The sequence below is a fragment of the Capricornis sumatraensis genome, chromosome 1 (assembly GCF_032405125.1).
Source record: "Capricornis sumatraensis isolate serow.1 chromosome 1, serow.2, whole genome shotgun sequence".
Classification (NCBI taxonomy): Eukaryota; Metazoa; Chordata; class Mammalia; order Artiodactyla; family Bovidae; genus Capricornis; species Capricornis sumatraensis.
The window spans coordinates 93,219,497-93,246,543 of NC_091069.1; the positions used below are offsets into that span (position 1 = coordinate 93,219,497).

Consider the following 27,047-nt stretch of genomic DNA (forward strand, 5'->3'; position numbering starts at 1 on the left):
CCTGCCTGGGCAGTATCTGAGGTCAGCCTGGACTCCAAGGGCCTGGCGGTGCTTGAGCGGGCCCAGGGCCAGGCAGCCACCTGCCAGAGACCCCTTCTTCCTCCCACTCCCTTCTCTTTGCCTCTCCTTCAGGGCAAGCCTGACAGCCCCTCCAACCCCCCACCCCCACCCCTGCTAATTCTCCTGGCCCCCAAGGGGCCCAGCTTCGGTCTCAACTTTCATTCTCCCCTGGCGAGGCTGGACTTTGGTGCTGACCGTCAGGGTGGCATGGCCCGTGAACCCTCTGGACCACCGTGTCCTCATCCGCAGAGGGATGGGGTGTGGCTCAGGGCCCTGCTGGTTTCCTGGGAGATGGGTGACCTCTGGGCCAGATGAGGCTCCTTCCCGTCCCCTTCTCCCCTCCACTGCCCCTGCTCCTGGTGACCCTTCCTCCCCTCTCAGGGAGAAGGCGTGGCCTACCGAGGCCGGCTCCTGCTCTCCCTGGAGACCAAGCTGGTGGAGCGCAGCGAACAGAAAGTGGAGGCGCTCTCTGCCGATGACATCCTTCGGGTAGAGGTGAGGGGCGTGGCCCTGGGAGGGGCCAGGAGGGCAGGGGCCAAGTGGGGCTTGTGGAGGAGGGCTCAGCTCCACCCATACTCATATGCCTTCACACCTCTGGGCCTCAGAGTAACCCAGCACCTGGTCTGCCTTCCTGAGGAATGTTCAGAGGCTCAAAGAAGATAAAAAGTGAAAAGTGTTCCTGAAATGAAAGTGTTAGTTGCTCAGTCGTGTCCGACTCTTTTCAACCCCATGGACTGTAGCTTGCCAGGATCCTCTGTCTATGGGATTCTCCAGTCAAGAGTACTGGAGTGGGTAGCCATGCCCTCCTCCAGGGGATCTTCCCGACCCAGGGATCGAACCTGAGTCTCCTGCATTCCAGACAGATTCTTTATCATCTGAGTCAAAAGAAGATAAATAGAAGTATTTTAAAGTCTAGAGCTTGATGCAAGATCAGAGGCTATTTTAAAATAGCTAACACTTATGAATCACTGTGTGTCAGACACTTTGCTGATGATACTCCCAGCACTGAGTCCTCCCAGCACCCACCAGGTGGCTGCTCTGAGTATCCCCATTTTACAGATGACAACACTGAGGCTCAAATGTAGCAGAGCAGCAAGTGGTGGAACCAGGCCTTATTTCTAGGAGGCAGCTATGTGGAGTCCTCATGAGGGTTTATACCTTCTCACCCTGTGGTCACGGTGCTGGTTTGACTTCTGGCTTGTCTACTTACCAGCTGTATCAGTTTTCCTATATGTAAAGTGGGAGTAATAATTATTCTCACCTCAAAAGATTGTTGTGAGAATGAAGTTTATTCATACCAGTATGCAGTAGGTGCTTGATAAGTATTAGCTATTATCACTGTGTGCTTGACCTAATAAACCAGTCATGTAACCCCCTCTCCTCTCTGCCTTCCACAGAGAGGACTGTGAAGTCATCTTGGTTCAAGCCGGGATGTGTGGTTGGGTGCTGGCCATGCCCTCAGCCTGGTGCCTGATGCCCAGCGGGGACAATGGGGCTCACTCATCCTACATGTTTGGCAGCCTGTGATGCTGCAGGGCTGGCCAGCGTGGTGGAGAGCCTGAGTGGTGTGGAGTGGGTGTTCTGGGTCAGGGGACATGGTGGATTACGGCCTTCAGCCCCTTCTGGAAAGGCAGAGGCAGGAGGCCAGGCTCCCCGGGGTTGTGGTGCCTCCGCTGCTGGTTTGGATTAAGGAGCTCCATGACCTTGGAGGCGCGGACCTTAGTAGAGGAACACGGCCAAACACACAGGCCTGGAATGAGTTTGCTCAGTTACTGACCAAATCTGGGCTCTGGTGCAGAGCCGGAGCACTCGCCACCCACCCGTCCAGCCAGGATTTATTGGGTGCCAGGCTCAGCCAGGGCCTCCCAGCCACGTGACCCCTCCCTGCACTGATGTTCCTGTCCCTCCCCCTCGTGACCCCGAGGCTGCCCTCTCTGCCCCCAGAAGTACCTCCGGAGGCGTAAGTACTCGCTGTTTGCTGCCTTCTACTCGGCCACCATGCTGCAGGACGTCGATGACGCCGTCCAGTTTGAGGTCAGCATTGGGAACTATGGCAACAAGTTCGACACCACCTGCCTGCCGCTGGCCTCCACCACCCAGTACAGCCGGGCGGTCTTTGATGGTGAGGCTGGAGGCTACATGCATGGCAGGGGACCCAGACCTCAGAGTAGGGGGCCGAGCCCTAAATCTCATCCCCTGCGGAAAGCTCCTGGAGGCCCGCCCCAAGGCACCCGTGTTCGGGGGACCCCCAGTCTGCTCCGCACTGTGCTGGCTCGCTGCACTCATCTCCAGGTGCATCCCTCCGGCTGGGATCCGTAGACTGGGCTCCTGACACAAGCAGTGGTTGGCCTAGATCTTGGCCTTTGGCGACCACTCATTCCGTGGTGGGTGTGGGGCTTGGCGTGGAGACTTTGGAGAGCGTGGGATTCCCAGGGTCCTTCTGACAGCCCCTCAGCTTTGATGTGCCAAGGAGTCCTGATGACAGCAGCAGCTGTCTGCTCAGTGTGGGAAGGGAACTCTTGGCACCACGTCCGGGCGCTGGAGAATACAGGTCGTGCCACAGGTGTCTTAGCGGGGGGGTGGGTGTTTGCATCCGCCCCCACCTCGGTCCCCCCCACTCCTCTGCTCCGGCTCAGCGCCAGGCCCTTGCGCTCTTCCAGGATGCCACTATTACTACTTACCCTGGGGCAACGTGAAGCCCGTGGTGGTGCTGTCATCTTACTGGGAGGACATCAGCCACAGAGTCGAGGCTCAGAACCAGCTTCTCAGAATTGCCGACCAGCTGGTGAGTGGAAGCTGGCACCACCGACAGCACCCCATGCATGCACCCCTCCTGCCCCAGGGGTGTCTTCAGTCCTGCCTCCACAGGGGCTAAGTCTGCAGACCTCACGATGCCTGTGGTTCCTGTGTCCTCACCAGAGCAGGCTTGCAATCCTGCCCTGCACACTGGGAAGAGAGGAGAGGGAGGGAGCCCAGCCCTGGAGGGATCATCCCTAGTCTGAGGTAGGAGATGGCACAGAGAAAGAGCTGAGAGAGACCAAGCTGGGAGCAGAGGACAGAGCCTGCAGCCATCCATCCACCCACTCATTCATTCATCGAATGCCTTCGACTCTTAGCACAGCAAGGGTTGTGCTGGAAGCATCTAGCTAGAGGGTGGACATGAACAGGATGCTGCCCCTGTCTCCAGGGATCAGCTTAGTAAAGGAGTAGGCAGGTTCATCCACCGCTCTCCTATAGAGGCTGGAATTTCAGTTCAGACGTTGCTCCCCTAGGAGTCCCTAGGGAGGGGGGCTCAGAGGAGAGAGGAGGCCAGTTAGCATCAGGAAAGCAACTCAGGGCGGCGAGGGGCCGCATCCAGTGAGGGGAGTTGGGAGCTGGTTAGGATGCCCTTGCTGGGGTCCAGGGGAGTGGCTCTGGGAGGGAGCTAACCTCAGGGAGAAAACGGAAGTTGAGCTGCAAGGACTTGGTGGTCTGCTGGACTGGGGAGCAGGGGCTGTGAGGAGGGCCTCCAGTGGCTGGGAGCTGGGGAGAAGAGCAGGGCTGTGAGGTCAGGGGTGTGTCCTGTCCTGGATGTGGCTGGGGGTTACTGGTGGATGTTGGGATTTGCAGGCCTGGCGCTTGGCCAGAGAGCAGAGGAGAGTCAAAGTGGGCAGAGGGGAGAGGCCAAGGGCGGAAGGTCCTGGTGGTGGCCCCTGGCCATTTCTGTGTGCACATGGGGTGGAGGCTCACCCACGAGGTGTGTGGCCCATGACAACGGGGGAGGCAGGTGTGCATGCTTTGGGGGCCCACAAGGGCAGCAGGGTAGAGGGCAGGCGTTGAGAGGTTTGGACAGGTGGAGGAGGTGAGCATGATGGGAAGGGAAGGTGGAAAGGGAAGGGGGAACGGGATTTTAGAATGTCTGGGAGGAGCTGTCGGCCCCAGATGGGGACCACGATGACCCACACTTTCCCTGAGACCCGCAGTTCTCTGGGAGGGAGGGACCAGTCCATGCCCAGGGTTGGGAGAACTCAGAGTCAATTTTGTGCAAGTCCAGCATCTTCTTGGCCCTCTGTCTTCTCCCAGGCCATGCCTGGCAGCAAGGGGCTGGCTGTTCCTTCCAGGGCCTGTCTGTCCACAGCGTGGTGGGCCCAGGGTGGAGCGCAGGCTCAGGAAGGCAGAAGAGGTGGGCAAGGGGGTGGGGATGATGGGGCAAGTCCTTGGCCTGAGGCTGACCTGTTGGGCAATCTCTGTCTTCCAGTTCAGGCCTGAGGCCTGGGGCTGGAGCGCTCCCTGGAGGAGACCAGTTGCAATGGGGGTGTGAGTAGGAGTTTGGAGAGGGAAGGCCCGCTGGGCCAGGCTGTCTGAGCACTCCCAAAGGAAGGAGAATGGGATCCAAGCCTGCTTGGGTGGTAAGGTTTGGAAAGGAGAGAGGGCGCCAGGTGGGAACTGGAGCTGGCTCCGAGGTCGCTTACCTGGGAGGCCTGGCTTGACAGGGCCGCGGAGAACCGGGAGCCCCCGGTCTGGGAATTTGGACGTTTGGTGCAGGGAACCCTGGAAAGTTCTTGAGCCACGACAGCCGCTGGCTTGTGGGGTCCGTCCTCTGCCTTCTTGGCTCTCACTGTTCTTTCCTTTTTGGTTCAGGGGCTGGGCTGTGGTGACAGGACCTGGGGATTGAGGGTCCGCCCCGCCGAGACCTCCCTGACCCCTGCCTGCCCGTCCCACAGGAAGCCGGCCTGGAGCAAGTCCACTTGGCCCTGAAGGCCCAGTGCTCCGACGAGGACGTGGACTCCCTGGTGGCTCAGCTGATGGATGAGCTCATTGCAGGCTGCAGGTAGGGGGTGCCCGGCACCCACGGCGCCCTCCCCTCCTGGCTGGCCGGGCCCTTTCCCGGGAGTGTTCGTGTGTGGCGGTGAGCGATGGCACGTCTCCCCGGCCACGCTTGGCTAGCAGTCCAGCCCGTGCTGAGTCCAAAGGTGGTGGAGCCAGCGCGGGGAGTTGAAAAGGTGACATTTAGAGCAGGTCATAAATCTCCCTGCAGCAGCGGCAGCTGCGGGCCCAGGGCGGCCCGGCTCACCTGAATGGGGAGCGTTGTGTCTCTGATCCCCGACCTCTTATTTCCCTGATGGAATCTCCAGGAGGAGCTGGCTGGTGGGGGTGATGGCGCCCCTCCTCCCCCCAAGGCTGTGTTGGGGACCAGTGTTTCTGTTTAGCCTTCTATTGACATGGCTGATTGTCAGCTTCAGGAAAAGGGATCCCCAGGGGTGAAGGAGAATGGGGGTTCAGGGCCCTGGTAGAAGGAGAAGCATCTGAACCTCTCCTCCACAGCCGGGTGATTTAGGGCTCACCACCCACCTGCTCTGAACTTTGGTTTCCTCATTTCAGCCTGACGTTAAGAATATTGTAACCGCTTTATAATGTCAGACAAGCAAAATGCCTGGCCCTTAGGACATATTTAATAAATGATAGCTGTGATTATTATCAAGCAGAAGAAACATCGAGGAGACTTAGATTCTTGTCCTCTTATCCACCTTTGTGGCGTTGGGCAACTTCACTTCTCTGGGCCTCAGTTTTGCCAGGTATTAAATGGACTTAATAATAGACAGCAGTCTATTTTCTTATCATGGGGTTAAGTGTGAATGTATGGGAATATATTCTACACCCTCCTCTAAATTGTCTCACCCCAGCCCCTGGCTGCCTGCCAGGGCCCCTTCTGGTCCTTTGTACCCCAGGTAGGAAGCACACCTTTATCAGAAATGGCCCTGAGGCCTGCTGCCCAGATGAGTCATTCACCCCTTCTCCAAACTTTCCTGAGACCTGGCAGGTTCCAAGCGAGGAACCTAAAGCATGTTACAAGGGTGCAGCTTCAGCCCTCTCGGGGGTGATGAGGCAGAAGTGAGCAAATGAAGGAAAGTGTTGGGGGCTTGAGACATGTGCCCTCGGAGCTCAGAGCAGGTGCATCTTATGAAAATCTACAGACGCTTCCTGGAGGCGGCGGTGCCCTAGGAGAACTCTGGAGGGGAGGAGTCCGCCTTTGGGGAACGGACTTCTGGGCATGGGCGCAGGAGCCTGGGATACCTGCTGCCCCCTGGGGGTTGTGGGGGGAGCTGCAGTCCCGTTGGGACAGGCCTCAGGGGGTTGCTAAGGCAAGCCCAGAGCTGGGGGCAGGGGGGGCCCAGGGATTCCTGGGGTTCAGACACTCACTCTGGCTGCAGTGAGAGTGGTGGGCTGGGGATGGTGGTGAGGGGGGCCTGATGAGGGCATCACCCCAGGCAGGGGACTCGGGGACATGGGTGAGAGAAGGAGAGGGCACCGTGGACTGCAGGAGGCATTGTGGTGAGTAACAGCCTCATGGGGACCACTTTCTGTGCCAGGTGTGGTTCTGAGCATTTCACCTGCATTAACTGATCATAAGAATCTTATGAGGTGGGAAGTAGAGGGATCCACGTTTTACAGATGGGAAAACAGGCTCCGAGAGGTTAATCGCCCAGATTCACACCCTAGTAAGTGGCTGACCCCTCGCTGTGCTGCTCTGTCCTGGACAGGCTTTGATGGTGGATTGAGTGTGGGGGCCCAGGGAAGGTCCAGAATGGTCCCTTGGCTCTGGCCAGAGCAGGAGGGTGGAGAGCTGGGCCATTTCTGGAGGGGGACAGAGGGAGAAGAGCAGGTTTGGTAGAGGGGGAGGCGCTCAGGGCTGGCAGTGCTGAGTAGCGGTTGCCTGTGGGCGTCTGTGGTCTGGAGGTCGGAGGTCACTGTGAGGCTAGAGGGGGTGCCGTCAGCAGGGGCAGCTGCAGCGTGCCTGGCTGTGCCCCACTGCCCGACCTGACGGCTCGGGTGTGGAGGGCGGGCCAGGGCTCTGGGTTCACCACGGTCTGCTCGTGACTCATGCCCGGTGTGGACCTTGGCAGGTCCGAGGGGCCTGACGCATCTGAGACTGGTGGGCCCCAGGCCCCTGGGCGTCTGCCCCGCTTTCCCAGTGCTCCGTTCTTGATGTACTTGGGCTCAAAATGCCTCTGCCGAAGCCTGGTCCCCTTGAATCACTCTCCTGGGGATAGATGGTGGCCGGGGGCCTCGCGGAGAGCCCTGGTCTCCAGTCAGGGGCTTGTGAGGAGGGTCCCTCCCCCTCGGGAGGGCACGCACGCCTCTCTGTGGAAGGTTGGTTCCCTCAGCACCATCTGAGCCACCAAGAGCCCTGGGGCTGCAGCAAGAGAGCTCCTCTCCCCCACCCGGCTCTGTGTCGTGCATCACTGCAGCCAACAGCAGGGCACCTGGGCGCGGATTACAAGAGCCAGCTTGCCATAGGTGGCCGCCAGCTGCTCACCCACTGCTCCAGCCAGCCCCTGCCCACCGCTCCACCATCAAGGGCCCTTGTTTGCGCAGATCCCTTCCTGCCGCATCTCCTGGGAGCCCCTCTCCCCGCTGCGCCAGTCGTGCCCACTCTGCTCCTTCGGCCCAGCCTTCTCCTCTCATCTGACCCACGGACCCATCTGCCAGCCACACCTGGGTGTCCATCCTGCTCATTTTCTGTGATCTTCCTAAGCCTGTGCCCTGCCACCTCCACTCCAGCCCTGCGGCGGCTCCCGTTGCCTTCAGGAAAAGCCAGCTCTCGTCTGACACGTGGACTTCTCTATCTCCACTGCCTGCTCCTGGACCTCAGCAGTCTCACCCTCCGGCCCCCGGGAGCCTCCGTGCTGGCTCACTCCCTCGCATGTGCTGCCCCCGCCTCTGAGCCTTGTCTTCTGCACATTCTGCTTCTTCAGCCACAAGGCTCTTCCTGCTCTGCTCGGCCTGACCCACTCTGTTGACCCTGCCAGTGCAGCTTGAGTCCTCTTCCTCCAGGAAGTACTCCAGACTCTGAGAAAGCTCAGGGGGCGGATCTAGCTTGTCTGTTCCAGGGCCTTCCTGAGGGCAGAGCTGGGCCTCATCCCTGGATCCAGCCTCTGATCAGGACCAACAGAGCTGATCCTCCTGAGGCGTGAAATGAATGACCCAGCGCCCAGCGCATCTTTCAGGCTGGACACTCTCTCCTCCTAGGCAGCATCCCTATAAAGGCATCCACTCCATGCGGGGGCAGACAGCCACCTCGTGGACAGCCCGGCTCTGCTCCTAGCCTGTGCTGGACCCTGCCCTGGGCTGGCCTGTCGTTTCCAAGTCATCCAGGGTTGGTAGAGCGACTGCCCCTGCTTAGGGTTGGGGCCCTGTCACCGGCCTCCCCTTCCAGGTCTCCCTTTCTTCTGGGCCTGCCTTGGGCTTTACAGGGTGGGAAAGGGCCGAGGCACCTTGCTTGCGGCAGTTGCAGGTCTCGACTGTTTCTTGGGGAGCCTTGGCTGGGCTGGTGGCCTCCATGAAAATATCCCTTTGGTGGTCTGCATGGCAGTCCCTCTCAGTTCCCGACCCAGGCTGGGAGCATAAATCACCCTGGTTGGCTCGCCTCTCCATCTCCCACTCCAGACCCGCCTGCCCCCGCCCTCAGGCCCACTCAGGCCTCCTTCCCAGCAGGCCCAGCCCAGGAGTCCGGCCCCGGCCCCCCTTCACCCTCCGAACATGCCCCTCCGCCATGCTCTGGCGAGCTGGGGATGAAGGCCGCCCCTCTCCTGGCCTGGGGCAGCCCCATCCGAGGCACCCTCGGGGCAGTAAATATTATATTACCACAGGGTGTGCAGTACGTGACCTGAGACAGGCCCCAGGGCTTAAGTTTCCTGAGATGGAGTTTGCGTACTGCTCCCCCCACCCTAAAAATTCAATTAAAAAAAATAACAGGAAAAATGTAGTGCGCCGAGGGCCTGCCAGAGTGGTGTATCTGGCGGCGGCGGTGCCGCTGCGCTCGGCGGTAATTGGTTCTGCATAGCTCGGGGAAATTGGCAGAAAAATAAATCAGCCGGGAGCCGGGAGTCGAGACACCGCGGGGAGGGAACGTGAGGTGGGGGGTGGCTGCGAGTGGTGGGAGCAGATCTGGTGAGCAAGCGGGCTTGACTGATGTCCCGTTTGCGAGTCAAGGGCTTGGCGGGGGTGGGGCGGCCCGTGCCCTGGGGCAGAAGTAATGCGGAGGAGTCCTGCCCAGTGAGAAGAGCACAGAGGCGGCCTCGCCACTCTTCCGTCCTCTGTGACCCCTGTGTGCGTACTGACTGACCCTGGGCCTTGGTGTGGCCCGAAGGAGCATATAAAGGGGCGCCCAGGCAGGGAGCCCAGCCTTTGGATGGGGGTGGTCAGAGTTCTACGCCTCCAAATAGGGTTGAGTTTAAACCCAGCCCCCCTACTGGAGGCTTGGGGCCGTGTTTCTGGGACTGCATGTACCCCCACCTCCTCTCCAAAGGCTTCCCAAGGCAGAGGGTTCTGGGAGGGGTGCTGTGGGGCCGCCTTGGGTCGACCCATCTGTGCTGCTGGCTGCTGGCCTCCCCACAGCGTCTGCAGCGGCTTGTCAGGGGTCCATAAATTTCCTTCTTGAGGAAAGTGTGCGTACAACAGAATGGATTCGTTTCAGCCAAAGGCAACTTAGTGCTCAGGCCTCTGCTCTAGGAGGGTGCAGCGGGGCCAGGAGGGACTCACCGGGCCTCTGGGGGCTTGCAGTCAGTTGCGCAGAGGGGACGCACAGGCGAAAGAGGTCACAGAACTGGAGGCTGAGAGGGTAGGTTCCAGACAGGCAGCCTCAGAACAGAGAGGTACTTCAGAGCAGGAGGCACTCTGGCCAGTGTGGTTGGGGCAGGCTTCCTGGAGGAGGTAGCTGGAGGAGGCACCCAGGGCAAGTGGAGCAGCCAGCAGGAGGCTGAGGGTTTGAGGTCTGTTGTGAGTGCCTGTGCACACATGTGTACATGCGTGTGTGTGTGTGGCTGGGCCCGGGTGAGTGCTGGGCTCTGGCTCATCAGGCAAATCCTGTCTCTGTCTGTCATAGCCAACCCCTGGGTGATGTCCAGGAGGTGCCCTCTGCCACCCACCTGGACCAGTACCTGTACCAGCTGCGCACCCGCCACCTGAGCCAGATCACCGAGGCGGCCCAGGCCCTGAAGCTCGGCCACAGTGAGCTCCCTGCCGCCCTGGAGCAGGCTGAGGACTGGCTCCTGCGGCTCCGTGCCCTGGCTGACGAGGTAGCTGACCTGCGATTGCCTTCCTTCCCGCCTGGGATGTCAGAGCTGGGAGGGGCAGGGGGGATGTCTGGTCCAAACTGGCTCTATTGCTGGGTAACCTTGGGCAGGTGACTTAATCTCTCTGAGCCTCCATGTCTGCCGTCATAGAAGGGACGTGTGGTGGGGCCCAGCCCAGAATCCGGCACGTAGTAGGTGCTTGATAAATGCCCCCGAAGAAAGAAAGTGAAGTTGCTCCGTCATGTCTGACTCTTTGCGACCCCATGGACTGTAGCCTACCATGCTCCTCCATCCATGGGATTTTCCAGGCAAGAGTACTGGAGTGCGTTGCCATTTCCTTCTCCAGAGGATCTTCCCGACCCAGGGATCGAACCTGGGTCTCCCACGTTGTAGGCAGACGCTTTATCATCTGAGTCACCAGGGAAGTTCAAAATGCCCCCAAGTATGCTCAAGAAATGTGCTTAATAAATGCTGCCAAGGGCTTCCCAGGTGCCCCCGTGGTAAAGAGGCACTCCTGCACTGAGATGTGGGTTTGGTTCCTGGGTCAGGAAGATCCCCTGGAGGAGGGCGTGGCAACCCGCTCAAGTATTCTTGCCAGGAAAATCTCATGGACAGAGGAGCCTGGTGAGCTTCAGGCCATAGGGTCACAAAAAGTCAGACATGATTGAAGTGACTTAGCACAAATGGTGCCAAAGAATGTCAGAGACAGAGCTGGGACCAGAATCCGGGGGGCCTGGCTCTAGGTCCAGTGCCAGGGCCCCCTTTCCCAGGGACCCAGCCCCACCTCCTCACCAACCTGTCTGCCTCGAGCCTGCCTCTCATAGGACCCTGTGTTTCCCGCCTGCCCGGGTGCTCCTGAGCCCCAGGCTTGAGGAGGCTGCACCTGCAAGTAATGTTGCGTCTACACCTGACCCCTCTGCCCCCCGGGGTCACATGCCCCCACCGGGTCTCCAGGGAAGCAGGCAGGCCACAGATTTGTCTAGAATGAGGAGAAAGGCCTGTCTATATGTCATGGGTGGACACAGGTGCTGCCTGCCCTGGCCAGAGCCACGTGGGGCCCCCAGGGAGGGAGGTGGTGAGGCATGGTCTCTGCAGAAGGGGTGTGCAGAGAAGGGCAGGGCTGAGTGGGGAGATGAGGGCCCAGGAGGTGGAAGGGGTGCTCCGGAGGGGAAGCGGCCTGAAGGGTCAGTGTTGTCTCTTCCCCAAGTGGGGCCTCTAACATATGACTGGTTACCTGGGTGCCACTGTGCTGCTCAATCCCAGGATGACCCCTGGAAGTGGCTGTGGACCATCCCCTGGGGCGGGTCACAGACTGCCTTCCACGTCTTGGCCCAGACTCCGGGACCCTCAGTGCAGACTGTGCCACGGCTGGGAGTGGCTAAGGTGACCCGAGTGCTAAGGACTGTGGAGGGAATGGGAGGGAGCCGGGTGTGCTCCAGAACCCTCCAAGGGCTTGTCAGCACAGGGCCCAAGCCCCACTGATCTCTCATGTCTGGGGTGGGGCCTGAGCATCTGCATTTCCGGCAAGCTTCCTGGTGGCGCCGCAGGACCACACTTGGTGCTGTGGTTAAGAACATACGTTTAGAATCAAAAAAGCCTGGCTCCTCACCTCTTTGAGCCCATTTCCTCGCCTGTGCTGCCTCCCGGCTGCAGGGGTGACGTGACACGCAGGGAGACGCTAAGGGAGGGCGCCGGGCAGCAGCCCCTCCCACAAAGCACAGGCCTTGGGAGCAGATGGATTTAGCCGACCGACCACCTCTCCTGAGTGTGGCATCCGGGAGCAGTTCTCCCTAGAGGCGTGGAAGCGCTCCAGGGCCCTCCGTTTTCAGAGCCCTGTGTCAGCGGGCCCAGAAAAGGGCCAGACCCCCGAGCCCCTGCTGTTAGAGGGAGGAGGGCCCGGTGTCCTCTGGGAAGGGGCTCGCCTTCTGTGGATTCACTGCTGCTCTCAGTAGTGGGGAAGGAGGTGGCTCTTAGGTGTAATGTCGTCTCTAGGGTCAAATCAGCATTTCTCTACTCCCCAGTAGAGGGGTTTAAGAACGTGGGGCTCCAGGCAGGAGGGTCTCTTCCCAGAAAATGTGAATGCAGATCAGTGAATTCCTGGTGGGCTACTCCTGTGAGCTGGGGGCAGCCTGGCGTCCTCTCCTTGAGGGCTCATAGCTGCTGAAGATAGGGGTGCCCAGCCAGCCCTGCGGGGTCAGGGGACACCCGAGGGTAGAGGCTTGGAGGAGAGGCCTGTGGAGGCTGGCTCACTTGTGGTGGGCGGAGGGCGCGGGCCAGGAGGCACCGTCGTCCCTGCCCTGACTGCCACCCTCTCTCCAGCCCCAGAACAGCCTTCCTGACGTCGTCATCTGGATGCTGCAGGGGGACAAGCGGGTGGCCTACCACCGGGTGCCTGCCCACGAGGTCCTCTTCTCCCGTCGCGGCTCCAGCTACTGTGGCAAGAACTGTGGAAAGCTGCAGACGATATTTCTGAAAGTGGGTTGTTTTCCCTCCAGTCGTGGTCATACTCTGTTACCCCTAGGGTGGTCCCCTTCCCTCTGGTTTCCTGTTTCCTGTCAGGCTCAGAATTTCGAGGCTCTGCTCTCTGAAGGGACCGAGGGCTTCCATAGAAAGACTTCCCTTCTCCCTTCCTCCCACAAAGTCCCTAGACCCCATGCACTTGGTCTGGAGAGCGAGTAGGTGAGAATCAGGGGGTGCTGGGAATGAATGAGGGGCTGAGCCCGGAGGCTGTGCCCCTCTCCAGCCAGCTCCCTGGTGGGGGCGGCCTCAGCCCACAGCCCCCATGGCCAACCTTTAGGAGTCCTGGCACAGACCTGGCTCCACCCTCCCGAGGGTTTGGCTCCAGGTTGAGTCACACTCGGGTTGGAATTCCTCCCCATGTTAAGGCTGGTGTGTGGGCACTGGCTGTGCTCACCGGAGGCCTGGTGACCCTGTCCCTTTCGTCCTTCGGTCCCCACGTCCCCTGCCCTTTCCCTTCCCACCCATCCTTGCTCCCCTACCGTCTTCTCTCAGCCTTGGGGGCGGGTGACAGGGGGGTGAGCAGGTGCCTGAAGATGCCTGCTTTCTTCTCTGGGTTCATGTGGGGATACACGAACCTTGGTCAGGGTGCTGTGGCTGGCTGGTCGGGACAGTTCAGGGACACCCCTCTCTGAGCTGTGGCTGCTGTGGCCCAGGTGAGGATCTGTGTGTGGAGAGCCATCACAGGCTGCTCTGCTCGAGGAGGAGGCCTGGGGAGTAAGCCTGCCGCTCACCGCGTGGGGCTGACTCCAAATGGCTCTGGTGGCATCAGAAACTGCCTGGCCTTCAACCTTCCCTCCCCTGTCTCTTCCCATCCACACCAGAGCCTCCTTCCATCTCACCTCTTCCAGGAAGTCACTGTGCACTAACCTTAGCCTCCAACCTCTGAGTGGTTGTTGGCCGATCCATTCATGTACTGGCCAGTCATTCTCGCTGCCCTCTGAGGTGGGCAGAGGAGACAGCTTTCAAACGCATAGTGTGTGTGCAGAGGTTGTAGGTTGGCTGAAATACTGTGTGGCCTTGGGCAGATTGCCCAATCTCTCTGAATGCTGTTTTCCTACCTATAGAATAAAGATCAGACTGCCCTGATTACAGCATTGAGGATGGAATTAGGTAGCACAAGTCAAGGGTCTTACCGGAACTAGGTGATCAATGAATACAATTTTTTTTCTTCTCTTCTCCCCTTTTCCTTCTGGGGAGCTCTTTGCCCCCTGGGGAGAGGAGACTCCACCAGCACCATGGCTGGAGGCCATCACAGAGCCAGGGATGATCAGAAGTCTACATGCGGGTCATTGGTGCTTCAGAGGAGAGCCGGCTTTGCCTAGAAAGAGGGCGGGGGTGTGAGGCAGTGGGCTGCCCCTCCCACCTGGGACATTTTCCTCGTGAGATCCTAACCTCCTAGCATCCTGCTTTATTCTCTCCCAAGCCAGCTCCTTGCCTGGTCAGGCAGATGGGAAAGGAAGTCCAGGGAGTGGCCACATCTGAACAGGATTAGCCAGGGAGGGCTGTCAGGCTGCAGTGGAGGTGAGGCTGCAGGAGCGGGCCTGCTGGACGCCTGTGAACGGAATGAACATCAGGCTCTGACCCCTTGGCCCTGCAGCCTCAGGGAAATGCAAACTGAAAAATTTTTCTGATCCCAAGAAAGAAAAAAAAAAAAAAAGATATAAGATTGTTTCTCGAAGTCTTCCCCACTGAGTTTATGAGCCCCGCCAGTAGCTCCTGAGCAAGCTCTACAAAAATGTTGGCAGCAAGCAGAGACCAAGAAAACATTGGTGTTTCTTAACTTAAACCAAAGTTGGAAAAAATGAGCACCAGCAGAGAGGGAGAGGAGCCCCAAACTAGACATTTCTTTATTTGCTGTTGCTATTTTGGGTCCAGCAGGCTGGCCCTGTCTGGGGGAGGGCAGGGGAGAGACTGGGGGCGGAAGGGGGAAGGGGGGGGGTCAGGCATTCCTGCCATCTCCCTGGGGCTGGTGGTTTGGAGGGGAAAAGGCTACTAACCACCCCAGGGGAGAGGACACCGAAGCAAACAGTCATAGGGAGGTTTCCGAGGGGTGACACTTGGGGTCAGGGGCTCCTCCAGGCTTCACTGAGGATGAACCAAGACAGGGAGGCGGTGAAGGGTGAGATTGCTGATGCCCTGGCATGACCACCCCTTTCTGATCCTCTTACCTGGGCTGGGCTCCCGCTCTGGGGATCCAGGCCTCTTCTACTGGTTGGAGAGCCCTTAGCTCAGCCTCCCTTTCCTCCTCTAAACCCACCAAAGTGACTTTCTCATCTCATTCAGCTCCATGTCCCAGCGGAGACACTCTTCCAAACTCAGGCACATGAAGCCTGGATACTTAATGTGTTACTTCCTCTAAGGGACTGTGTGTTATTCTGAAAGTGAGGCACTTCTGTTCCTTAGGCCATATCTGACCCTTGATTTCCATCAAATGGTGAAGCAGTTGTGGAGAATAAATGTTTTATGTTGGGTTGTTGTGGTTATTCTGTTTTGGCAGAGCTTCTGAAAGTTTCAGGATAAAAAGCAGTTGAAGACCAGTGAATAGCGGTTAACATGCTGATAAGCACTTGAAAGGGTGGGGATATCAGATGATACACTAACATCCAGCCAAAAAACCCTGGAAAAAAAAAAAAAAAACCAAATTGAAACTGAATAGAGAGGCTTTAACCTCTCCCCTTTTCAGACCTTTCTCTCTCTTATAGAGACATGTTCTAGAACCATACTGTCCAATATGCTAGCCATATGTGGTTATTTAAATTTAAATGAAATAAAACTAAAAATTTAGTTTCTCAGTCATACCAGCTACATTTTAACTGCTCAGTTGCCACATGGAGCTGGTGCATTGAACTGTGCAAATGTAAAAAACCATTTCCACTGTAACAGAAAGTTCCACAGGACCATCCTATGCTAGGAGAGAGCAGAAGTGAGGATGTGGTGGGAGAGGGGAGAATGGGGCTCCTGGTCTCGACATGGCCTGTCTCTGCAGAGAGCACCTGGATGGGAAGAATGCAGTCTTCTCTTTTGATGGGAAGGAATCTTGGTGAGGTTTCTCAGTCATCCGTGAACTTCTGAGAAGTCTCCCAATAGGGCCCACCCTGATGGGGTGTCAGGCTGGTATGCCCAGGCCTGGAGGCCCTGCCAGTTGAGAGATCCTGACTCTGAAGGGGATTGTGGGTTTCTTTCCTTCTCTGGTACCCAGTATCCAATGGAAGGGGTGCCCGGAGCCCGGATGCCTGTGCAGATTCGGGTCAGGCTCTGGTTTGGACTCTCTGTGGATGAAAAGGAGTTCAACCAGTTTGCTGAGGGCAAGCTCTCCGTCTTCGCTGAAACCGTGAGTGCCTGACTGCCTGTCCATCCTGCCCCCAGCCCCTGAGCTACTGCAGGCCTGCTCACTTCCCTGTTGCTCACTCTCCAGTATGAGAACCAGACCAAGCTGGCCCTGGTTGGGAACTGGGGCACAACTGGCCTCACCTACCCCAAGTTTTCTGACATCACGGGCAGGATCAAGCTACCCAAGGACAGCTTCCGCCCCTCAGCCGGCTGGGCCTGGGCTGGAGACTGGTTCGTGTGTCCAGAGAAGACGTGAGTCGTGGGCAGGGAGGGCTTGGAGACCCCGTCTGCCCCAGCCATTTCTCTGAAAGGGTCTCTGTCTACTCTGCCCCTGTGCTGGTCAGAGTGACTCCCTTGAACTCTCCTGGGCTCACGAGGCAGCATTCTCTGCTCAAAGGGCTCTAATGATCAGAAAGTCCTTTCTGATTAAACCTAAGCTGACATCCAGTAGACTTTGCATCCATTGGTTACAGCCCTTTTCTCCAAGATACCAGAGAAAGCCTGCTCTCTCCTCTGCATGTTAACCCCTCTCCCGTCTTGGTCCCTCTCCCGTCTCAGGCCCCCTCTCCCGTCTCAGGCCCCCTCTCCCGTCTCAGGCCCCCTCTCCCTTAGTGCCTCTCGGGACAGCGTTATCCTTCTCCAACTGCATTGCCATCTCCATCTCTTCCTCCTCCCCCTTTTTCCATTTTGGTTGATATTCAACACATTTTTTTTTTTTTTACTCTTTAAAAATTGAAGAGTAACGCCTATCGTAGTCACGTACTCGTCTTAAGAATGTCGCTTGGTAATCTTTTGCATTTCTGCAACTATCTACTGAGCTTCAAACACCCACAGGGTTTTTGGAGTCTTCAGTTGGTTTCCCTGTTTCTCTCTTTATCTTGGTGGTGACGTTCTCTTCCGTCCCCTTGACTCGCTGCCCTTCCTGTCTCTTCCCCTCGTCTCTCCTGTTATTGGTTGGGAGTGAGGCTGACACAGAAAGGTTGGCCCAGGCCCTGGAGTGCTCTGCCGGAGGGTGTGGGTGGGTGGGGGTGTTGGCAGAGACCCCGACTCGCCGCTGCCCGCAGGCTGCTCCACGACACTGACGCTGGCCACCTGAGCTTCGTGGAGGAGGTCTTTGAGAGCCAGACCCGGCTGCCCGGAGGCCGGTGGATCTACATGAGTGACAACTACACGGACGTGGTAAGCGGGTGCTCAGGGGGCAAGTGGGCTCTGCTTCCCCAGAGTCCTGGACGTTTAGGCCCAGGAAGGGCGTGTGACTGAGAGAAGAACGCTCTCCCCTGCTCCCACACCCCCAGCACCCATGCTCGGGCTTTCGCAGGGCCAGTGAGCGGTCTGGCAAGGGTAGGACGCGGACCCCAAGTCATACCTGGGGCTTTGAGAGTGTGCAGCGTCAGGTTGCATCTTCTCGTCTCTTCTCACGCTTGCCTGACTTGTGTCACCCTAGAACGGGGAGAAGGTGCTCCCCAAGGATGACATCGAGTGCCCCCTGGGCTGGAAGTGGGAAGATGAAGAGTGGTCCACGGACCTGAATCGGGCCGTTGATGAGCAAGGTGGGCGGCGTGTGGAGCCCCGTGAGCACCCAGCAGTCTTGTGAGGCATGTTGGTGGGGACCACTGAAGGCAGAGCCCTTGGACTTGGGGTACTGGCCTTCACTGGGCTACTTCACCTGGGGGAGCTCCTGGGGAGTCCTTACTTCAAACTACAAATCGGGAATCGGTGGCCACTTGAAAGTCTGTGAACGTCCTCCGAGCGCTGAGTGGGAGATGGCCAGGCGATGAGTGATGCGTGCCCCTCCCCCAGGCTGGGAGTACAGCATCACCATCCCGCCAGACCGGAAGCCGAGGCACTGGGTCCCTGCCGAGAAGATGTACTACACACACCGGCGGCGGCGCTGGGTCCGTCTGCGCAGGAGGGACCTCAGCCAGATGGAGGCGTTGAAGCGGGTGAGCCCGGGGGTGGAGGTGGGCAGAGCTGAGGCCCTGGGGAGGGGAGGCCAGCTGGGCACAGTGCGCACCTCTGTGCACACACGCATGCAGGGGGCGTGTGCAAGACAAGCACTTGGAATGCTCGAAGATCGCGTGTCGCCCACACAGGTGCTCATGGACAGAGAGCACCCAAGTGCCCACGACTATGCAAGGGGACGTGCTCAGCATCCCCTGGAAGGTGCGAGGTGTGCGTCGAGTGTGTGTGTGGCTGGGGGTCCTTGGGGCAGAGTCTGAGATAGGAGCTTGGCTGCCTGCAGTTTGTTGAGGCAGTGCTCTCAGGGGTGCCAAGAGCAAGACTGTGGTCCCAGGCAGAGACGGTTTTGACTTGAACTGTGGCTCGGAAAGGGGCTCAACGTGGAGCACCACAGAGCTTTCCTCGCCTGGAGGCAAGGGGGCTGGGGTTTGTACCACCTTAGCCATCAGTCATTGGCTGGGGTTGCTGGGGTGGGCTGGCTGCATACCCTCCCCAGGAAGCCTGTTTCTCCAGCACGGCCAATTCCGTGAAGGGACCTCCTGGGGATGAAGGTGCTGCTAGGCAAAGAGGCTGGGTGGGCTCAGTCAGCACTTACTAGGGGGCATATTCACAGTGTGAGCACCCCGCCCACAGCCATGCCTGGACACCCCTGGGATGCAGACAGCTGCAGAGTGAGCTTGTATGAGCACACACCTGCCTGCGCCTGCTCCCGGGGTCACCCAGATGCTCGCGTTCTGCGTGCCTGCCTCCCCGGAACCCTCTTGGCCTGCGTCCTTCCTTTCCAGGCACATGTTAGAATTTTGGCTCGAGAACTAGGCCTCCCCTCCAGTCCAGGAATAGCCTTTGGCATGACCCAAGTCCCTTCTCTCTCTCTTTGGTCACAGAGAATCTAGAGCGGAAGGTCACTGGGTCCCAGGAGAGGCCAGGCTTTTGGGCAGCTGGCTGTTCCTGGTGTCATGAACCAGACAGACTCCACTGTGCCCATGAGGGCACCTGGGGGACAGAGGCGAAGTCTTGCCAGGTGCTGGCCCCGCCTGCCCCTTCACCACTGGCATTGCCCCAGAGAGGAACACAGCCAGCCTTGGGACTGGCGCTGAGCTCGTGGCCCTCAGGATCATCTCAGGTCACGAGATGGCGGGAAGGGGCTTCTGGGACTCCCTCCAACATGGGAAAGGGCACCCTTGGAGGAAGTCTAGGGGGGGTCTCTCCACACTGTTGTAGGTCTTGCCTAGTGGAGAAACAACCTATGGCTGGGAAATGAGCTATTCATTTTGCCTCCCAATTGCAGACCCATTTCCATGTTTATAAGTCGGGATATGAAGAAGAAAAAGGAAATTACAAGGAAACCTTGGATTCATGAAATCCACCTAGAATCCAAATAAACAAACAAACCAAAAGCCCAGTGATTTCATCACTGCTCAGTCTCCCTTCCTTTCTTGGCTCCTTGGATCTCCCCACAGCCCAGGGAGCCTCTGATTTCCTGACCTGGGACTCTTGTCACTGCAGAAACTGCTCAGAACCCCCTCCTCCAGGGGGCCCTCCCAGGTTTTCCTACCTGCAGGGTAATGATGCAAGGTGTGCGTGTGGGGAGTCTTGGAGGGCAAGGAGGGCACAGCTGGAGTCCAACCCAGGACTCCCTGCCAACCTGCCAAGCGGCCCCTGAGTCTGCCCTGTTCTCCCACGCAGCACAGGCAGGCGGAGGCGGAGGGCGAGGGCTGGGAGTATGCCTCGCTCTTTGGCTGGAAGTTCCATCTGGAGTACCGCAAGACGGATGCCTTTCGCCGCCGCCGCTGGCGCCGCCGCATGGAGCCCCTGGAGAAGACGGGGCCTGCGGCTGTGTTTGCCCTTGAGGGGGCCCTGGTATGTGGCCATGTCTTTCTGGGGTTAATGGGGTGCAGCATGTTTTCCCAGGGCTGTTTAGGGCTGATGCAGGGGAGGTGCAGGGGGCCCCGGAATGGGACTGTGAATTCGGTTCTCTGGGGTTGCATGTGGGGATGTGGACACCTCTCTAGGTAGTCTCCTGAAAATGAACAGCTCGTTTCTTGGCACCAGAAGACCTGCTACTACTTTGGCAATTGAGAAGGGAACAGCGAGAGGGCCTGGACTTCTGGTGCTCCGACCTGTGACTGAGGCCAAGGGACCTGGCTCCTCTGAAGAAGCTGGCTGGCCTGGGGATGGGCCTGGGAGGCTTTGGCCTGGCCCAGGGGAGTAGCCAGAGGGGTTCAGAGACCCTGAATGTCCTCGGGTGGACTTGGATCCTCCTGAGGCAGAGGCTATCTTGTGGGCGTCCCGAGAATCTGGGGAGAGAGGTGCCTTAGAGACCACTTCCCAGAACTAGTGGAGTGAGGGTCAGAGCAAAGTTATCCAGGGTCTGGATGATGTGTTCCACAAAAAAGATGTGCTCACACTTCCTGGATGGACCAAATGGGGACGTTTGGGACCAGGGGATAGCCTGTCCCCTGCTCTGTTGGTTTGGGGATTTCCAGAGCTGGGGGTGAGATGCCCAGGAGGAGATGTCACCTCGGAAATCTGGGAAGGACAGCTTGCCTCCTGGATGGGGGAGAGGGCTTTGCACTGTGACCTACGGGAGTAGGTCTCACCAGCTTTACTGGCTAATAGAATCTGAGTGTGTCTTCATGAGCCCGCTGTGTGTGTGTATGTGAGTACATGTAAGTGTTTGGTCTGGGTGAGGAGCAGTGGGTCTTAGCCCTCAGCCAGGGAGTACAGTGGGGAGAGCCCCCCCAGCCCTGAAGGGATGGCTACAGAAAAAGGAGTTGAAGCTGGCAGTGGCCCTGAGGGGGCCTGGGCAGGGCCTGGAAGCTCCATCACTCCCAGGACCTATTGGGGGGGGGCCGGGTCCAGGGGTGACAGTATGGGAGATAGAACCCTCTTGGGGCCAGGTGATGTCAGAGGCTCTGGAGGGAGCCCTTCCCGGGTCTGGGGGCCAAGTGGTAGGGAGGCTGAAGGAGAGGGCGAAGCTCTGGGCTCTCTGGGCCCCTGAGCTGGTGTTCAGGCTGGCACTGTGCCGGGGGGCGGGGGGTTGGAACTGCCACCCAGGCTGGAGCAGCTGCGGCCGGGGATCTCTTTGTCATATCGGAAGGGGCCTGGCTCGGGCACAGGGCAGCGTGGTGGTGGGGAGCTTGTGTGGCTCCCAGTGAGGGGCGGGGAATAAAGACCTTGGCAGACCTCAGAGGCAGGGCCAGGTCTGAGGGTGCTGCCCACTAAGGGGCCAGGGCTTGTTTTCATCAGAAATGCAACCCAAGTGGGCTGAAGAGAGGAAAAGAGCTTAAGGCTCAGATGGCGGGGAATCTGATTCACCACGGGGTGAATCAGGCATCGGGCCTGGCAGGAGCCAGGGGCTCACACAGTGTCCTTGGGGCTCTGTGTTTCTGGCTTGCCCCACGGCCTTGGCCCCATTCTCACACTGGCTCATTCCATGTGGTGGCAAAGATGGTGCCCGTGACGGAGGCTGCCACCGTCTTTACAGCCAGCAGAGCCCAGCTGGCCTCCTCTTTCCTCTCAGCTGGAGACCCCAAGGGGAGAGTGCACTTTCTCGGGAGGCCAGGGCCGTCTTGTGTGTGACTGACCAGCTCTCCTGGGCCCTGTACCCACGCCAGTGCCTGAGCCCGAGGGCGAGGAACGGAATGTTCTGATTGACTGCCTTGGGCCATGCCCCCCTTTTCTTTGCGGCCGACAGCCCCACCAGGTTGGGGAGAAGAGCATCTGGGAAGGAAACAAGCCTGAACGGTGCCGGGCACGGGCGCAGATGACCACGGCGCTCTTGAGTGAGCAGTGGAGAGCAAGTGTGGACTGCCGAGGGGAGGAGGAGCGCGCTGGCAGAGCTGGGTTTAGGGCCCTCATCGGATAGCCATGGAGGACAGCTGGGGAGGGAGAGCCTTCCATCACGAGACCCCAGCAGGCTCGGTTAGAGATCTGGGAGGGGGTGACCATCTGGGGTGGGGGCCAAGAGGGTGGAATGGACGGAGGTGGAGTGGCAAGGCTTGGGGAGGGAAGGGTCAGGCGGGTGTCAGAGGCTCCGCCGGATGGACAGTAGGGCCACCCCCTCGCCAGGCGGTGGGGTGGGTGGGCCTGGGGCTGCGATGAGTTCCCGGTTGGCCCTGGCGAGCGTGACACAGACGTGAAGTGCTGTGTGGGGAAGATGGATCTGGCGGCTGCCTGCCAGGCGGCCCCAGGGCAGGGAGACCGGGGGTGTGGGGGCTGAGCGTCAGCTGCGAGGGGAGGCAGGGGCTGGGTGGAGAGAGGGCGCCCGGCCAGAGGTGGCCCCGAGACACGTGGCGGGAAGCGTGGACGGCTCCGGGGCTGGCGGCGATCGAGGGGAAGAAGGCGAGCGAGGCTGGGGGACCCACTGCCAAGCTTTCATGGCTCGGTGACTGGGAGAGCGAAGGCGGGCATTTCCCAGAACTGAGAAACCAATCCGTTTACTCTTTACGTGGGAGAAAATGTTGTGAGGGAGCCCTGAAATCAAATGTCAAGTCAAGTGGGAAGGTGACTGGGGACGATGCAGGCGTGAGCCGCCTGTGATCTGTGGAAGAGATCAGGGCAGTGAAGCCTGGAGTCGTGGGGGAGCTTTGCTGATATAGGGAGCCAGAGGCGGACAGTGGCCAGAGTGGCTGGGTCCGTGAAGACCGGAGGACACAGTCTTTAGGTGTGACCAGCATTTGGACAGGGCCACAGGCCCATTGGGTAGGAACTGACTAGATCACTCTAGGTGAGCCAAAGACCACCCCTCATCAGCATGAGAGCACACACACACAGATGTGCACACACACACACAGATGCACATGCACACACACACACACACACACACACACACACACACAGACACTGTCCTTCCACGGTCATGTTTACCTGCCTCCTGCCAGGACCAGGGACAGCCTGGGTTCCCATTCCCCAGTCTGCTGTCCTTCATCCCGGGGAGAACTGATGCTCTAGCATCAGGGCAGACAGTTGGGTGGTTGGGTTTTCTGGACGTCAGGACCAATCTAATTGTTCCAGGTACTGGCCTTTGCCCACTGGTCACTGATGCCTGCTGCTTCCCTTGGCAGGAGTGTGGAAGTGGGTGGGTGAGGCTTCCAAATGGCACTGGTTTGGTTTGAATGCTGCTTCCTCTGCTTCCGCTATGGATAGGTTACTTGTCTCTTTAGCGACTCTGTTACCTTACTTACGAAAATCACTACATCCATGGGTTCTTGTAAGGAACGAAGTCGTAACCTATGTAAAGAAGTGTTTCTCAGTTTTAATGAACTTAGGACCCATCTAGGGATCTTGTGAAAATGCACACTTTTGATCTGATGTCTGAGTGGGGCTCGAGAGTCTTCATTTCTAACGGGCCTCCAGGGATGCTGATCTCAGGACTGTCTTTGAGTAGCCGGGATGTCAGCTGCATAGCAGCCTGAAGATGAGGGACGCAGTCACATCGGCCCCCTACTTGACTGAATGCCCCTCTGGGGGAGGGCAGCTGTCTCTTCCAGGCTGAAGGTGTGTGGCCAGGGTCCTAGAGAGGGAGGCAGGGAGAGGTGACATGTCCTCCCTGTTTATTCGTGGGAGAAGGTGATCTTTTCTTCTAGTGATCCATCTGATGGACCGGGCTCATAGGAAACCCCTGTCTGATTAGGAAGAGGGATATTCACATCTGAATGCAAATAAGCCCAACAGAATCTGCATCTTTGAAGTGCAGACTGAGAGTCATTCCAGAGTGACAGTGTCTAATGAGGGGAGTGTCTTAGAGGAGGCCCTGGGGAGGCAGAGCTTGGAGGAGTCTAGGACTGTGGGTGGTGGCCAGGTGGCCTTGCTGGTAATCTGACATTTCTGGATGTCTGGGCCCAAGGGCCAGGCCTATGGCGCCCCCTTGCCTCCTACCGCCTGTCCCCTGGCCCGTGAGTCCACCAGCAGGCCGGGCCTCACTTGCCAGCTCCGCTCCTGAAGACGTCTTGTTGGAAGGCAGGCCCTGTCTGCTCATTAGCACGGGCAGCCTTTCCCTGAAGCCTTCTGCCGGGGCCAAGCCTGGCTCCCTCTGCGGAGCGGGAGGCCCTGCCTCTGTCTGCTAATCGTCTGCTGTCTCCATCGCGAGCATTATTTTATTTTCGTATTATTCTTTTTCCAGCTAATATCCTGGCATTCCCAAAGACACCGGGTTTCATAATCTTCCTGGCGTTCCCAGGGAGCTGGGAAGCAGAGTACAAAGCTGCTATTATAGCGTGTTCCATCCAGCCTCCCTCTCCTCGCCCCACACCCCTCGCTGCCGCCGCCACCGCCACCACCGGCTCCGACCCAGTCACCCCCTCCCGACGCCACCGGCTTCTCTGAGAACCCTGGTGACGGCTGCTGGGGATGAGCTCACAGAATCCGTCCTGTGGCCCTTGCCCTGGGCCTGCCCTCCTTGCGCGAGGATTTTTCCAGAGCCCTGTCTCTGTGCTCGGCCTGCAGAGTCTGGAAGGGTTTTCTGAGATGCCTGAGCCTGGGCGGGGAGGAGGAGATGCAGGTTCGGCCAGTGTGCTCCTCAGCCCGGGAGAATTTTAGAGCTGGAAGGAACTTACATGTTCGGAAGCACTCTCCACCTGGGTGCTTGACATTGGGTGCAGAGCTGTGAGTGTGCACGTGTTATCTGTGTGCACGTGTGTCTGAAGCGTAAGCCCGTGTATGGTGTGTATGGATGTATATGGTGTGTGCAGTGTGTGTGTCTGTGTTGGGTAAGGGTGAGGCCTATGGTTTTCTCCAGTTCTCAAGAAAAGCTAGGATCTCAGAGAGAGTAAGAATTACTAAAATCTATTTTGCCTTGTGCCAAAGACCAGGTTGAGAGCTATATGCTCATTGTCCCATTTCATCCTCACAGTGACCCCGGAAGGCTGGATTTTATGATTATACCCATTTTATGGTTGGGAAGACGGAGGTTCTGGAACTACGCTAATAGCCAGGTGTGGCTCTTTAAATTTACATTTAAAGTGATTAAAATAAGAAAATTCAGCTTGCCAGTCACTCTGGCCACATTTCAAGGACTCAACTGCCATGCCTGGCTAGTGGCTACCACTGGACAGTATAGAACAGTTCCGTCTTTATAGAAAGTTCTGTTGGATAGCACAGCTCTAGAACTCTGAGCCCTAATGTGAAACTGGGGCCTGAGAAGGCGTTTGCCCTGCAGCACGGCGTGGGTCAGTTCTAGAACCAAGGCCAGAACAGCAGGCTTCCCGGGTTCATCTCCCCACTGCTGTTAAGGCATGAAGTCCTCCCCTATAGAGGACCCTTGAGTGGGGTCCCAGGGAACTTCCTGGGCAGGGTGCAGCCCCCTCCTCATCTGGTAGCCAGGCAGCGTGCCCTCCCTAGGCAGCTGGCACCACTGACTCCAGCCATGAAGCCTCCAATTGGTTGGCAGGGCCCTGTCTCTATGGGTCCTGACCTGAAGTGCGGAGGACCCATAGAGACAGGAATCCCCAGCCCCAGTCAGGGGCAGAGAAGGGCAGCTGAGGAGTTGGAAATGCTAGGAAGAGGGTCAGGGAGAGGTTGGTGCCAGAGAGGAGTAATTTGGGGTTTGAACTGGCTGAAAAGGAGGTCAGATGTGGGTGGGGAGGGCAAGGCCCATCTCTGGACCTGGATGAAATCTGGCGTTATGTGCAGGGCACCTAGGCATGCTTCCTAGAGTGGGTACTTTGAGCAAGCAAGGGCAGTTCCAGGGAGGTGAGAGGCCTTGGCCTTATTAAGTGGCCAAGGCCCCTGGCTGGGTGTGTGGGCCATTGGAAGGTGTCTCTGTGTCTCTTGAATGTCCTCGTGGAGCACTTGTCACACCTGGTATTGTGCTGTGGGGTGATTTGAGGGCTGCTGGCTCCCTGCATAGAAGGGCCACTTGAGTGAATCCTCTAAATACGTGGACTTCAGGTCTACCTTGCTCAAGAGCTGGATGCTGAAGCCTGAGTGTGTCTGCTGAAACGTGTGTGTCCATGGACCTGAGACAGAACGTCAGCATGGAGGCGAGCCTGGACTGGGTGTTGCAGTGGGGTGAATGTGACAGGTGTCCTCCATGTGTGCCATTATGCATGCATGAGGGTCTGTGTCCACAGTTGCTAGGGTGACCTTATAATTTAAGATCTGGTCTGCATGCATGCTAAGTTGCTGCAATCGTATCCGACTCTTTGCGACCTTGTGGACTGTAGCCCGCCAGGCTCCTCTGTCCATGGGGATTCTCCAGGCAAGAACACTGGAGTGGGTTGCCATGCTATCCTCCAGGGGATCTTCCCAACCCAGGGATAGAACCTGTATCTCTTATATCTCCTGTATTGGCAGGAGGGTTCTTTACCACTAGCGTGACCTGGGAAGGCCATTGTCTGATCTAGAGACTTAAAATTCATGCTGGAAAACAGGCTAAGCTCGGACCATTCCAGGCCAACCAGGATGTACAGTTGTCCTGACTACGGAGGCACTCTGGCATGGCCTAAAACCCATTTGAGTGTGCTCTGCAGACTTCAGAGACCTGGAAGGCCTGGAGGGACACACACGTACACACAGACACAGACACTCGCGCCAGCCCACACGTGGCATTGTGGATTCTCCAGGTTTCCTAATTCCACTCACCAGTTCCCGGGGGGCCGGCCAGTAGCTTTGTAAGGAGTTTCACAGCTGCTTTCAAGCCCTGGCTCCAGCTGTAAATTAAATGGGGTTGCACACTCGCCTGCTATTCCACTTAAGGTTGCAATCAGCCCTGATTGGGAAGGGAGGGCTGTGTGTTCCAGAGCTTCCTCTTTTACAGGGTTCTCCTCCTCTGGCCTGGCCTGTGGGCCTGTGTGGGGTTTCCCTGGAAGCTGGGGCCAGGCAGCCTGGGCAGGGACACGGGTGTGGACTCCCTGGGGCCTGACTTGGCACTTAGTCCCATCCTCCCCAGATCCCTGCTCAGGTGCTGAGTTCTGATAGGAAAGCAGGAGCTGGGAGGAGCCCTGAGGGGGTCCCAGGAGGTCCTGGGCTCTGCCAACGAATTTCCCAGGCGACCTGGAGGAACTTGTGAATCTCCAGGCTTCAGTTTTCTCACTTAACTTATGGAGGTGGTAACAGCACAGCAAAAATAACCACCTCCCCTACAGAGGAGGCACAGGCAAACGGCGGCCCGCTGGCCAGTCC

General features: G+C 58.2%; 1 protein-coding gene across 15 annotated transcripts in view; it reads left to right on the top strand.

Moving 5' to 3' along the window:
* DYSF (dysferlin) overlaps positions 1 to 27,047 on the top strand; it is a 222,678-nt gene that overhangs the window by 94,872 nt on the left and 100,759 nt on the right. For all 15 annotated transcript variants that reach the window (XM_068979193.1, XM_068979167.1, XM_068979199.1 and 12 more), the window contains 12 exons: positions 442 to 555; positions 2,005 to 2,182; positions 2,721 to 2,845; positions 4,764 to 4,870; positions 9,926 to 10,118; positions 12,435 to 12,590; positions 15,835 to 15,966; positions 16,051 to 16,217; positions 17,030 to 17,144; positions 17,410 to 17,515; positions 17,766 to 17,908; positions 19,611 to 19,784. In XM_068979193.1, coding sequence (XP_068835294.1) covers positions 442 to 555; positions 2,005 to 2,182; positions 2,721 to 2,845; positions 4,764 to 4,870; positions 9,926 to 10,118; positions 12,435 to 12,590; positions 15,835 to 15,966; positions 16,051 to 16,217; positions 17,030 to 17,144; positions 17,410 to 17,515; positions 17,766 to 17,908; positions 19,611 to 19,784 — 1,710 coding nt within the window. The remainder of the gene's footprint in view (positions 1 to 441; positions 556 to 2,004; positions 2,183 to 2,720; positions 2,846 to 4,763; positions 4,871 to 9,925; positions 10,119 to 12,434; positions 12,591 to 15,834; positions 15,967 to 16,050; positions 16,218 to 17,029; positions 17,145 to 17,409; positions 17,516 to 17,765; positions 17,909 to 19,610; positions 19,785 to 27,047) is intronic.